Source organism: Zophobas morio, unplaced genomic scaffold, assembly GCF_036711695.1.
Source record: "Zophobas morio isolate AGI-343-1 ecotype UQ-CSIRO unplaced genomic scaffold, CSIRO_AGI_Zmor_V1 ptg000041l, whole genome shotgun sequence".
NCBI classification, from domain to species: Eukaryota; Metazoa; Arthropoda; class Insecta; order Coleoptera; family Tenebrionidae; genus Zophobas; species Zophobas morio.
In genome coordinates, this window is record NW_026972146.1 from 3,140,370 (window position 1) to 3,153,157 (window position 12,788).

Genomic DNA, 12,788 nt, shown 5'->3' on the forward strand with positions numbered 1-12,788 from the left:
GGCGAAAACGGACGAAAAAAGGAAGAAAAGGGACGACAATGGACGAAAAGATCGAAAAAGGACGAAGAAGGACGAGAAAGGACGAAAAAGGACGACAAAGGACGAAAAAGGACGGAAAAGGACGACAAAGGACGAAAATGAACGAAAAGATCAAAAAAGGACGAAGAAGAACGAAAAAGGACGAAGAAGAACGAAAAAGAACGGCAAAGGACAAAAGGGGACGAAAATATCGAGAAATGACGAAGAAGGACGAAAATGGACGGCAAAGGACGAAAAAGCACGAAAAGATCGGAAAAGGACGAAAAGGACGAAAAGGATAAAAAAGAACGAAAAAGGACGAAAAGGACGAAAAGGACGGAAAGGACGCAAAAGGACGAAAAAGGACGAAAAGATCGAAAAAGGACGAAGAATAATAATAATAATAATAATAAAAATAAGAAGGACGAAAAAGGATGAATAAGGACGTCAAAGGACGAAAAAGGACGAAAAAGGACGTTAATGGACGAAAAAGGACGAATAGGACGAAAAAGGACGAGGAAGGACGGAAAAGGACGTAACAGGACGAAAAAAGACGAAATGACCGAAAAAGGACGAAGAGGACGAAAAGGACGAAAAAGAACGAAAAGGACGGACAGGATGAAACGGACGAAAAAGGACGAAAAAGGACGTCAAAGGACGAAAAAGGACGAATAGGACGAAAAAGGACGAGGAAGGACGGAAAAGGACGTAACAGGACGAAAAAAGACGAAATGACCGAAAAAAGACGAAGAGGACGAAAAGGACGAAAAAGAACGAAAAGGACGGACAGGATGAAACGGACGAAAAAGGACGGAGAAGGATGGAGAAGGACGAAAAGGACGAATAACTGTATTTGTAGCTTTGAACACCAATAAAGTATCGATTGATTGATTGATTGAATAAGGACGAAAAAGGATAATAAGGACGAAAAAGGGTGAAAAGAACGAAAAAGAGCGAAGGACGAAAAAGGACGAAAAAGGACCAAAAAATCGAAAAAGGACGAAAAGGACGAAAAAGGACGAAAAAGGACCAAAAGGACGAAAAGGACGAAAAGGACGAAAAAGGATGAAAAAGGACGAAAATTACGAATGAGGGAGAAAAGGACGAAAATTACGAATGAGGGAGAAAAGGACGAAAATAACGAATAAGGACGAATAAGGACGAAAATGGACGAATAAGGACGAAAAGGGACGAAAAGGACGAAAAAGGAAAATAAGGACGAAAAAGGGCGAAAAGGACGAATAAGGACGAAAAGGACGAAAAAGGACTAGAAGGACGAAAAATAACGAAAAGGACGGAAAAGAACGAAAAAGATCGAAAAAGGACGAAAAGGGACGTGAAGGGCGAAAAGTGGGAAAAAGGACGAAAAAGGACGTAAAAGGACGAAAACGACGAAAAAGGACATAAAAGGACCAAAAAGGACGAAATGGACGTCGTCCGTTGTCCGTAAAGTCGTTGAAATCCAAAAATTGATAAAATCGAAATAGAACGAGAAATCCAAAAAAATCGAAAAAAATTTAAAAAAGTCCAAAAAATTCAAAAAAATCGAAAAAATCCAGAAAATCTGGTAAATCTAAAAAATCAAGTGTTTCGTGTTATTAGTATCACGAATACTATTGAGTAGTTAAGTTTTTTAAAACCTTGAAGTATTGATGTCACAAAGTGTTCATTGTAATCTTTTTGTTCCTGGTACTATCTATAGCTAATGCACTTATTTTCGATAAACCGATAAAATAAACACAAAAGGATGTAATAACTCTTCAAAACAACTTTATTTAAAACTTAAACATACTCTTCTATTGATATTATTTTTTAGTAAAGTCTCAATTTGAACCTAGGTTGACCATAACATCATTTGTTTGTTTTTTCATAGTCCAACTGCAGACTTCTCCTCATGATCTTCCCGGACGCATTCTTTGGAATAGAGTCAACAATGGTCACTCCCCCCTTTAGTTGTTTATAGTGTGCAACTTTCTCCTTTACATACTCTTCCAGCTTCTTCGTATCCACTTTGGTATTCTTCTTAGGAACAATATAGGCCCTTGGAGCCTCCCCTTGACTCGGGTGCGGAACTCCAATAACCGCTGCATCATCCACATTAGGAAAATCCCTGATTATCTCCTCGAGTTCAGCGGGAGCCACCTGGAACCCTTTCACCTTGATCAACTCTTTAAGCCGATCCGTCACAAACAGGACCCTTTGGTCGTTGTAGTAGACCATATCGCCAGTCCGCAACCACCCATCCAGGAACGTATTGTCGGTTTCTTCAGGCCTGTTGAGGTAGCTCTTCATGACTTGTGGACCTTTCACTAGCAACTCTCCCGTGGTATTAGGACCCAGAGGTGTCCCACTGGCATCGTCTATAGCTACCACTTTAACCAGAGTGTTGGGGATGGGGCGCCCGATGGAGCCACACACATCGTCACACTCTTCTTTAAGCTTGATGGAAATGGCGGTGACCGTGGGTGACGTTTCAGTCAAACCATACCCTAAACCCACACATTAAAAATTTTGATAACAGAAAAATGTTTGTACCTTGAAGCATGTGGACACTTTTTCCGGCCTTCTCAATCAATCTTTGTTCGTCTAAAGCCCCCAGAGGCGCCGCCCCACTGAACGCCACCCTCACCGGGTCAAGATCTTCTCGCTTCACCATGGGGTGTCCCGCCAAAAACAAAACTAAACAACAATAACCTCTACCTTTTTAGTCAAAGTATTACCTATAGGGGGTACCACGAACAGGATGTTGGGTTTGTGGTTCCTCAACACCCGCACGTAATCCTCAGGGGTGAACTTCGGTAGCGTCACCAATTTCGTCCCTTTGGTAAGAATAAACATAGTGTTAACAGTGAACCCGTAAATGTGGAACATGGGCAAAATTACGGGGATGACGTCCTGGTGCTCTTTGGTGGTTTCTTCGATGAAAGGCAGATCAGGCGAGCTGTTCTGACTAATATTGGCTACGATGTTGTAGTTGGTTAGTTGTACCCCCTTGGGAAGCCCCGTGGTACCGCTCGAGTACGGTAAAAACGCCACATCGTCGGCTTTCCGGGGCACGGGGTCGGTTAAATCGATGACGTTATCGACGAGTTCGGCGAAATCGATGGCTCCAGGCGGCGTGGATTGGGTTTGCTGCACACAAAGTTTTTCGAGTGAGTGATCTTTGATCGAGCAAAGTTCGACTGATCTGATAAAGTTTGATTGTTGTTGTTTTGGGGACTTTGGCGTGTCATGGTTGGGTTGACTCACCTCGGTTTTTATCGTTATTATGGGGAAGGGTTTGTTGCAGGCGGCGGAGGCGGTTGGGAACGCGGTGACGAGGGTGATGAGGGCTTTGGCTGAAGAGTCGGACAGCTGGCGGAAGATTTCCTCTGAAAAAAAAAAAAAAAGTTGGCAAAAATTTTGAAATATAATCTGGATTAAAGTTCATTATTACACCAATAAAAGTTGGCATGCATAGAATACGCACTAACAATAAAATGTTTGGCCTTCAAGAATCAATTGACTTGATTATAGAGGTTGATCCAAATTGTTTTGGAATGCGTCCTTTTCAAGTCATTATCATGATTTTTTTAATGTCACCAAATCCTCCAACTACGTCACAATAACACTCGACTTAGTTGTAAACATAATCCCCAGCAAACAGTCAACTCATTGAGGACTCACTTTCCCGCTTTATTCGAAGTTGTCGACCTTCGACTTTTAAACTTTTACATTAGGAGCAATTTCGGGTTTGTTGTCTACACAGCAGACACAAACAATACCTTTTAATAATAATCACAATAGTTACCTTGAGTGTACACCGGATTGAGCGTCGTAACGATCAAATTGGCGTGCAGCACCCCCAGAGTCACCAGTGGGAATTCCGGGACGTTGGGGAGGAGCACCGCCACTACGTCCCCATCCTTCAAACCCAGCTTTTTCCGCAGCGCCCTGCTCAAGTTTTTTGACTTAGAAATGATCTCTCCGTAGGTGTACTTCCTCCCGGTTATTCCGCATTCCTGTCAATTATTTATGTTTATACAAGATAATGGTACTTTAATGGTACTTACGATGGCAGTGAAGTGGTCGTACTTTTCGCACTTGGAGAAGACGAATTCCGGGATGGAGGTGCTGGGGATGGACACGTCGGGCAAGCCCGAGTCGAGGATGTTGGTCGAGAGAGTTCGACTCAGCTGGGGCCTGAAGAAGGATTTGACGCTTCTGCGAAGACTGCGGGAGAGGATGGTGCGAGCGACCGACATTATGTCGGCGATTAAGGTAAATGGAAATTATTTGTTGTGCGACTGATGTTGATTTTTATACAAGAGAGAGTGGAGGGGTTTATCTGTTGTTGGTTTGAAGTTGGCAGTGCAGTGCAAATATCCATTGTAAATTTTAATAGATAATGTGAGGTTTTAGATATGGTGTGATAAGGACGGTTTTATCGAATAATAATTAGTGTCGTCATGGCTTTGATTGTCAATTTTTGTAGTGTTTGTTTAATTTGGGTGTGTCGTCAAGATTTTTGAAAAAACAATCAAACTTGTGTAATAACATTACGTGCATAGCTTTATTTTAACTTTCAATGCTAATTTTTTCGATTTTTCAATTTTCCAGTTTTTAGTTTTTCGATTTTTCAATTTTTGGTTTCCTCAATTTTTAAAGTTCTTGATTTTTATTTTTTATTTTCTCTGGTTTTTAATTTCCATTTGATTCTTGAATTTCTCGATTTTTCAGTTTTTAAGTTTTTAAATTTATCAATTTTGCAATTTTTGGATTCCCAGTTATCCGATTTTCCGATTTCTTTAATTTTAAATATTTCGATTTTACAACACATATTTCATTTTTTCGATATTTAGGTTTCTCATTTTTTAATTTCTGGATTTTTGAATTTTTCGTTTTTTCAAGTTTTGTTCAGTTATTAGATAGAGTTTTAATTTTATTCTATTTCGTTTTTCAATGTTTCGCTTTCATAATTTTGGCTTTTTCAAGTGTAATTTAAAAAAAAAATCAATTTCTCCGATTTTTTTTCTTTCATTTTTGTTTCTTCAATTTTTCGATTTTTATTTTTCAATATTACAATTGTTCATTTTTTGTTTTCTCGGTTTATCAATTTTTAATTTTTCAATTTTTCGTTTATTCAATTTTTAAGTTCTTGATTTTTATTTTTAATTTTTCATGTTCTCGATTTTATACCACAATTTTTGGTTTTTCAGTTTCTCGATTTTCCGATTTTTAAAATTTCCAATTTTGCTGTTTTTAGGTTTCCAATTATCCGATTTTTCGTTTTTCTTAATTTTTAATGTTTAGATTTTACCGAGGATTTTACAATAGTTTTTCGATTTTCGACTTTGCACTTTTTCGATATTTAAGTTTCTCAATTTTCATCCTTCGACTTTTTAATTTTGCGTTTCTTCAATTTTTCAAGTTCCTGATTACTAATTTTTAGATTTTTCAAAGTTTTCATTTTATACTTTTTCGATTTTCAGTGTTTCGGTTTCATAATTTTTGGGCTTTTCAACTTTTCAATTTCTCGACTTCCAATTTTTAAAAATTTGTGTTTCTTCAATTTTTCGATTTGCAATTTTTCAATATTACAATTTTTCATTTTTGGACTTTTCAATTTATCAAATTTTTATTTTTGGATTTTTCAATTTTTCGTTTCCTCAGTTTTTAAAGTTCTTGATTTTAATTTTTTATTTTCCCTATTTTTTAATTTCCATTTTCACAATTTTATACCACAATTTTTCATTGGTATAAAATTCGACATTTTCAATTTTTTAGTCTTGATTTCCAATTTTTAGATTTTTCAAAGTTTTTATTTTATACTTTTTCGTTTTTCAATGTTTCGGTTTCATAAGTTGTGGCTCTTTCAATTTCACTTTTTCAATTTTTCCACTTCCAATTTTTTTTAAATTTTTGTTTCTTCAATTTTTCGATTTGCAATTTTTCAATACATATTATAATTTTTCATTTTTTGGATTTCAGTTTTTAATTTTTAGATTTTTCAATTTTTGGTTTATTCAATTTTCGAGTTTTTGATTTTTATTTTTTATTTTCCATTTTCTCGATTTTATACCACCATTTTTCGTTTATTCAAATTTCAAATTTTGAATTTTTGATTTTTCAGTTTCTCGATTTTCCGATTTTTAAAATTTTCAATTTTGCTATTTTTGGATTTCCAATTATCCAATATTCAGTATTTCGATTTTACAATACTTTTTCGTTTTTTCGACTTTGCACTTTTTCGATATTTAAGTTTCTCAATTTTCATCCTTCGATTTTTTAATTTTGCGTTTCTTCAATTATTCAAGTTCCTGATTTCTAATTTTTAGATTTTTCAAAGTTTTCATTTTATACTTTTTCGATTTTCAGTGTTTCGGTTTCATAATTTTTGGGTTTTTCAACGTTTCAATTTCTCGGCTTCCAATTTTTAAAAATTTTTGTTTCTTCAATTTTTCAAGTTTTCATTTTATACTTTTTCGATTTTCAATATTTGTTTCAAAATTTTTCGCTTTTTCAACTTTTCAATTTCTCGACTTCCAAGCTTTTTAAATTTTTGTTTCTTCAATTTTTCGATTTGCAATTTTTCAATATTACAATTTTTCATTTTTGGATTCTTTAATGTATCAAATTTTAATTTTTGGATTTTTCAATTTTTCGTTTCCTCAGTTTTTCAAGTTCTTCATTTTTATTTTTTATTTTCCCAATTTTTTAATTTCCATTTTCCCGATTTTATACCACAATGTTTCAATGGTATAAAATTCAAAGTTTTCAATTTCTTGAGGTCTTCATTTCCAATTTTTATATTTTTCAAAGTTTTCATTTTATACTTTTTCGTTTTTCAATGTTTTAGTTTTGTAATTTTTGGGTTTTTCGAATTTAATTTTATCAATTATTCAATTTTTCGACTTCCAATTTTTTTTAATTCTTGTTTCTTCAATTTTTAGATTTGCAATTTTTTAATATTACAATTTTTCATTTTTTGATTTTTCAGTTTATCAATATTTAATTTTTAGATTTTTCAATTTTTGGTTTATTCAATTTTCAAGTTCTTGATTATTATTTTTTATATTCCATTTTCTCGATTTTATACCACAATGTTTCAGTGGTATAAAATTCAAAGTTTTCAATTTTTTAAGGTCTTGATTTCCAATTTTTATATTTTTCAAAGTTTTCATTTTATACTTTTTCGTTTTTCAATGTTTTAGTTTAATAATTTTTGGGTTTTTCGACTTTAATTTTATCAATTATTCAATTTTTCGACTTCTAATTTTTTTTTTAATTCTTGTTTCTTCAATTTTTCGATTTGCAATTTTTCAATATTACAATTTTTCATTTTTGGATTTTTCAATTTATCAAATTTTAATTTTTGGATTTTTCAATTTTTCGTTTCCTCAGTTTTTCAAGTTCTTCATTTTTATTTTTTATTTTCCCTATTTTTTTAATTTTCATTTTCCCGATTTTATACCACAATTTTTCAGTGGTATAAAATTCAAAGTTTTCAGTTTTTTAAGGTGTTGATTTTCAATTTTTATATTTTTCAAAGTTTTCATTTTATACTTTTTCGTTTTTCAATGTTTTAGTTTCATAATTTTTGGGTTTTTCGACTTTAATTTTATCAATTATTCAATTTTTCGACTTCCAATTTGTTTTTTAATCCTTGTTTCTTCAATTTTTCGATTTGCAATTTTTCAATAGTACAATTTTTAATTTTTTTATTTTTCAGTTTATCAATATTCAATTTTCTCGATTTTATACCATCATTTTGCAGTGGTATAAAATTCAAAATTTTCAATTTTTTAAGACCTTGAGTTCTAATTTTTAGATTTTTCAAAGTTTTCCTTTTATACTTTTTCGATTTTCAATATTTGTTCCATAATTTTTCGCTTTTTCAACTTTTCAGTTTCTCGACTTCCAAGTTTTTTTAAATTTTTGTTTCTTCAATTTGTCGATTTGCAATTTTTCAATATTACAATTTTTCATTTTTGGATTTTTCAATTTATTAAATTTTAATTTTTGGATTTTTCAATTTTTCGTTTCCTCATTTTTTCAAGTTCTTCATTTTAATTTTTTATTTTCCTTGTTTTTTAATTTCTATTTTCTCGATTTTATACCACAATTTGTCAGTGGTATAAAATTCAAAATTTCCAACCCTTTAAGGTCTTGATTTCCATCTAATTTTTAGATTTTTCATTTCATTATATATTTTTTCGTTTTTCAATGTTTCGGTTTCATAATTTTTCATTTTTGGATTTTTGAGTTTATCAAATTTTAATTTTTGGATTTTTCAATTTTTCGTTTCCTCATTTTTCAAGTTAATTTCCAATTTTTAGATTTTTCAAAATTTTCATTTTATATTTTTCGTTTATTCGTTTTTCCAAATTTTCAATGTTTGATTTTTCATTTTCTCGATTTTCCAACTTTCAAATTTTTCATTTTTGCAATTTTTGGATTTCCAGGTATCCGATTTTCATTTTTTCACGTTTTCGATTTTTGAATTTTTGGTTTTTTCAATTTTTCAAGTTCTTGATTTCCAATTTTTACATCTATAAAAGTTTTCATTTTATACTTTTTCGTTTTTCAATGTTTTGGGTTCATAATTTTTGGCTTCTTCGACTTTAATTTTATCAATTTTTCAATTTCTCAACTTCTAATTTAAAAAAAATTTTTTTCTTCAATTTTTCGATTTGCAATTTTTCCATATTACAAGTTTTCATTTTTTTATTTTTCAGTTTATTAATATTTAAATTTAAGATTTTTCAATTTTTCGTTTATTCGATTTTTCAAATTTTCAATCTTTGATTTTTCATTTTCTCGATTTTCCATTTTCAAATTTGTCATTTTTGCAATTTTTAGATTTCCAGCTATCCGATTTTCATTCTTTCTTTAATTTTCAATATTTCTATTTTACAATAAATATTTGGTTTTTTTGATTTGCAATTTTTCAATTTTAAAATTTTTTGGTATTAATGGTCAATTTTTTATATCTTCATAGTTTGATTAGCACCCAAAATTTGAATTTGAAGTCAGGTATGCCACCATAAAATTCTCAACGTTACCAACCTGACAAAAAAATCACAATCATTAATAACCACTCGGTATTTATCTAAACACACTAAAAATTGCAAATCATTTTGTTTATCAAACATCGTTTGAACCTTGTCACATAATAATTATAAATATGTAATGTTTTTGCTGTATAATTATTCTGGTTTTGTCTTTCGTGTTCCGATAATTTTAATTTTCGCGTGTTGACCCCAATTAAAAACTACGGTGTGACCACCAAATAAAAAATATAAAACTGTGGTATAACAGCTATATGTAACACATTTTCTTGTAAATAAATAATAGCTATAATCATACTCGTAATTAATTATGTCACTTTGTGAAGTAATGCACATATAAATAGACACAGATAAGACTTATTTGTTTTGGTACAAACGAAAAAACTGATAAGAAGACAAAATCGTGGTCAGAAACATCGATAAATCAGTCAAAATGTTGCCACTGAGAACTGTCAATCGAAGAGTAACAAATTTTGTTAAATTTAAATCTACAGCCAGTTTTAAAGATGTCGCCATACCTGGAGTAACCCTTCCTGAATACATATTCACCGAGTGTGAAAAATATGGAAGTCTTACGGCCATAGTAAGTATTATTACAAAAGTAGAACCGCTTATATTTTTACACAGTCGGTTCCTTTTGCAGAAATGTGGTCTCACTGGAAGAAAATACACCTACAGTGAAATTATAGCTGACTCTGTCAAACTTAGTAAAAGTCTTCGCCGGAACCTAAAGTTGAACGAAAGGGATGTTGTGGCCTTATTTTTACCAAATCTGCCTGAGTACCCTATAGCGATATTGGGGATTTTACACGCCGGTTTGCTAGTTACCACAATCAACCACTCCTACACCAGTGGTAAAATACAACATTTATAATTCATATAGTCCTCACTAAACAAAACATTTTTAGACGAAATTTATCGCCAATTAAGCGACTCGTTAGCAAAAGTTTTAATCACCACGCCTGATTTATTACCCACAGTTAACACTCATAAATTTGACTACACGTTACCAGTTGTAACAATAAAGACACGTGTGAGTACTTCACGTGTTGAAAAAAAAAACTAAATAAGTTTTCGTAGCAAAACCAATCGATTTGCAACACAATCGACTTTCGCGAATTCGTAGACAAAGGTCAAGAGTTGTCAGAAGTCCCAAACAAGACGATAAGTGATGACGTGGCATTTTTACCATATTCCAGCGGTACCACCGGACTACCAAAGGGAGTGCAGCTCACCCATCGCAACGTAGTAGCAAACCTGTGCCAAATGCCAGAAGTCCAGATTTTTGAACCAGCAACCACAAACCACCAAGACGTGGTACCAGGAGTGGCACCCATGGCCCACATTTTCGGGTTTTTCATGAACACGTTCCTGGTGCTTGCAAACGGGGGTCAGATTGTAACCCTCCCTAAGTTTACCCCGCACGAGTACTTAGAGCTACTCAAAACACACAAAGTCACCGCTTTACTTGCAGCCCCTCCCACAAGTATGGTACTACTTTTGACCTGTCACTGTTTTTTTAATTATTTTTTAATTGGTAGTTTTGTTCTTAACCCAAAATTCCATGGTCAAAAAGACGGACTTGGGGGCAGTCAGAACCGTCTTCTCTGGAGGGGCACACCTAAGTACCATCGACCAAGACAAGTTCGTCGAAAAGATGGGAACCCACATGTGTGTACTTCAAGGTTATGGGTTGACGGAGACTTTGTCGGTGACGGCAAATTCGCCCCAGTTTAGCGTCAAAGGGTCAATTGGGAGACCCCTTCCCAACACTCTGGTTAAAATAGTGAACCCTGAAGGACACTCTTTGGGTGCTAACTCTTCCGGAGAACTACTAATCAAGGGACCGCAAGTGATGCGAGGGTACTTGAATCGTCCAGAGGAAACCCAGAAGGTGTTGGTTGATGGGTGGTTTAGGACCGGTGATGTGGGACACTATGACGACGACGGGTTCTTTTTTATCACTGATCGGTTCAAAGAACTGATTAAAGTGAAAGGGTTTTCAGTAGCTCCGGCTGAACTTGAAGAGGTTATTAAGCGTTTTGGGGGTGTAGAAGACGCTGCTGTGATTGGAGTTTCGAGTTCTAGGTACGGGGAGATTCCAAGGGCTTATGTTGTGTTGAAGGACAAACGGGTGGATGTTGAGGGTTTGGAGAAGTATGTGAAAGGGCAAGTTGCTGAGTATAAACAATTGAGGGGCGGTGTGGAGGTGGTGGACGTCATTCCGAAGAGTTCTTCTGGGAAGATTCTAAGGAGGGAGCTGAAAAATGAGTATGAAAAGAAGTGTACAGGGAGTGGGAAATAAAGGGAATTTTGTAATCAAGGGTGGCTTTGTTTTTATTGTATAAGTGAATGCTATAATTTGCTCGCTTCGCTCGCCCTGCTCGCCGTTCCAGATTGGTAAATATGTACATAAAAATTGGTTGAAGGTTATTTCGACAGAACTTCCCTCGCCCCTGAATTCTTCAATTCTTCGATTTTTTGATTTTTCTTTTTTCGAATTATATGTAAATTTTTCAGTTTTTTGATTTTTGCAATTTTTCGATTTGCGATTTTCCAATTTTCCATTTTTTCGTTTTTTTAATTTTTGGATTTTGCAAATTTCTCCCGAGTTTTCAATTTTAAAATTTTTCAGTTTTTAGATTTTCCGACTTTTGGATGTTTCAGTTTTTTCTGATTTGTAATTTTTCGTTTCTTCAATTTTTGATTTGCAATTTTTCTAGTTTCCGTCATTTTAAATATGTAATAATAACTAGGACTTTTACAATTTTACAATTTTAGATTTTTTCCATTTTCCAGTTAATGGATTTTAAAACATTTTCATTTGTTCGATTTTTGATTTTTCAATTTTTCGATCTTTCAGTGTCGCAGTTTTTCAACTTTACAATTTTGAAAAATCAAAAACGAAAAACCAAAAAACCATAAATTGAAAATTTGGAGAAATCTAAAAATTGGAAATCAAGAACTTCAAAAATTGAAGAAACGAAATGTCTATTGTTAAATTGAAATTTAAGAAATCGGGAAATCGGATAATCATTGAGCAAAATTAAAAAATTTCAAAATTGGAAAATTGAAAATTGAAAATTTGAAAAATTGAAAAATTTTAAAATCGAAAAAATTGAGCAAATGAAAAACGAAGCATTGTCATATAAAATTGAGAAAAATTGGAATACCGAAAAATTCAAAACTTCCTACAATTAAAATTTTGAAAAATTAAGGATTCGAAAATTGGAAAAATTGAAAAATCGAAAAGTCGAAAATTTTTTCTTCTAGATTCTAAAAATCAAAAATTGAAAAATAGAAATATCAAAAAGTCCTGAAATCGAAAAATTGAAAAATTGAATAATGAGAACATCAAAAAATCAAAAAATTTAATATTCAAAAAATAGAAGAATTGAAACATCCAGAAATTGAAAAATTCCTAATTAAAATGTTAAAAAATTGAGAAATCGAAATCTCGAAAAACAGAAAAATCAAAAAATCTAAATCGAAAAAAGTTTTAAAAAAATCGAAAATCCGGGATATCGGAAAATCGAAAATTCTAATTGAAATATTAAAAATTTGAAAAATAAGGAAATGGAAACATCAAAAAATCGTAAAATCTAAAAATCAGAAATCGTAAAAACCGAAAAACTGAAAGACGAAACATCGAGAAATCGATACATCAAAAAATTGAAAAATCTAAACTTTTAAAGTCGGACAAATTGAAAAATAGAATAA

At 32.6% G+C, this 12,788-nt stretch overlaps 2 protein-coding genes across 3 annotated transcripts; one reads left to right on the forward strand and one right to left on the reverse strand.

Annotated features, from left to right (window-relative positions):
- Window positions 1-1,771: 1,771 nt before the first annotated feature.
- On the reverse strand, window positions 1,772-4,349 carry LOC135140922 (uncharacterized). The gene is made up of 6 exons (XM_064071664.1): window positions 4,071-4,349; window positions 3,809-4,019; window positions 3,268-3,389; window positions 2,739-3,150; window positions 2,554-2,697; window positions 1,772-2,507 (listed from the first exon to the last, which is right to left on the reverse strand). The coding sequence occupies exons 1-6, from the start codon at window positions 4,260-4,262 to the stop codon at window positions 1,870-1,872; spliced, it is 1,719 nt and encodes a 572-aa protein (XP_063927734.1). The 5' UTR covers window positions 4,263-4,349; the 3' UTR covers window positions 1,772-1,869.
- Window positions 4,350-9,360: 5,011 nt separating this feature from the next.
- On the forward strand, window positions 9,361-11,391 carry LOC135140861 (uncharacterized). Of its 2 annotated transcripts, none has more exons than XM_064071578.1 (5): window positions 9,361-9,651; window positions 9,712-9,922; window positions 9,977-10,101; window positions 10,149-10,554; window positions 10,610-11,391. In XM_064071578.1, the coding sequence occupies exons 1-5, from the start codon at window positions 9,502-9,504 to the stop codon at window positions 11,371-11,373; spliced, it is 1,656 nt and encodes a 551-aa protein (XP_063927648.1). In that variant the 5' UTR covers window positions 9,361-9,501; the 3' UTR covers window positions 11,374-11,391. The 2 variants fall into 2 exon arrangements, with proteins under 2 accessions (XP_063927648.1, XP_063927649.1); XM_064071579.1 differs by having other exon boundaries at window positions 9,551-9,651; window positions 9,696-9,922.
- Window positions 11,392-12,788: the final 1,397 nt, after the last annotated feature.

Bases quoted from the DNA above. Each gene is read 5' to 3' on its own strand.
- LOC135140922 (XM_064071664.1), bottom strand. From the start codon at position 4,262: ATGTCGGTCGCTCGCACCATCCTCTCCCGCAGTCTTCGCAGAAGCGTC. The intron at 3,390-3,808 runs GTAACTATTGTG...TTTTTTTTTCAG, and splicing joins CAATCCGGTGTACACTCAAG to AGGAAATCTTCCGCCAGCTG. The intron at 2,508-2,553 runs GTACAAACATTT...GTGTGGGTTTAG, and splicing joins AAGTGTCCACATGCTTCAAG to GGTATGGTTTGACTGAAACG.
- LOC135140861 (XM_064071578.1), top strand. From the start codon at position 9,502: ATGTTGCCACTGAGAACTGTCAATCGAAGAGTAACAAATTTTGTTAAA. The intron at 9,652-9,711 runs GTAAGTATTATT...TTCCTTTTGCAG, and splicing joins ATGGAAGTCTTACGGCCATA to AAATGTGGTCTCACTGGAAG. The intron at 10,102-10,148 runs GTGAGTACTTCA...AAGTTTTCGTAG, and splicing joins TTGTAACAATAAAGACACGT to CAAAACCAATCGATTTGCAA.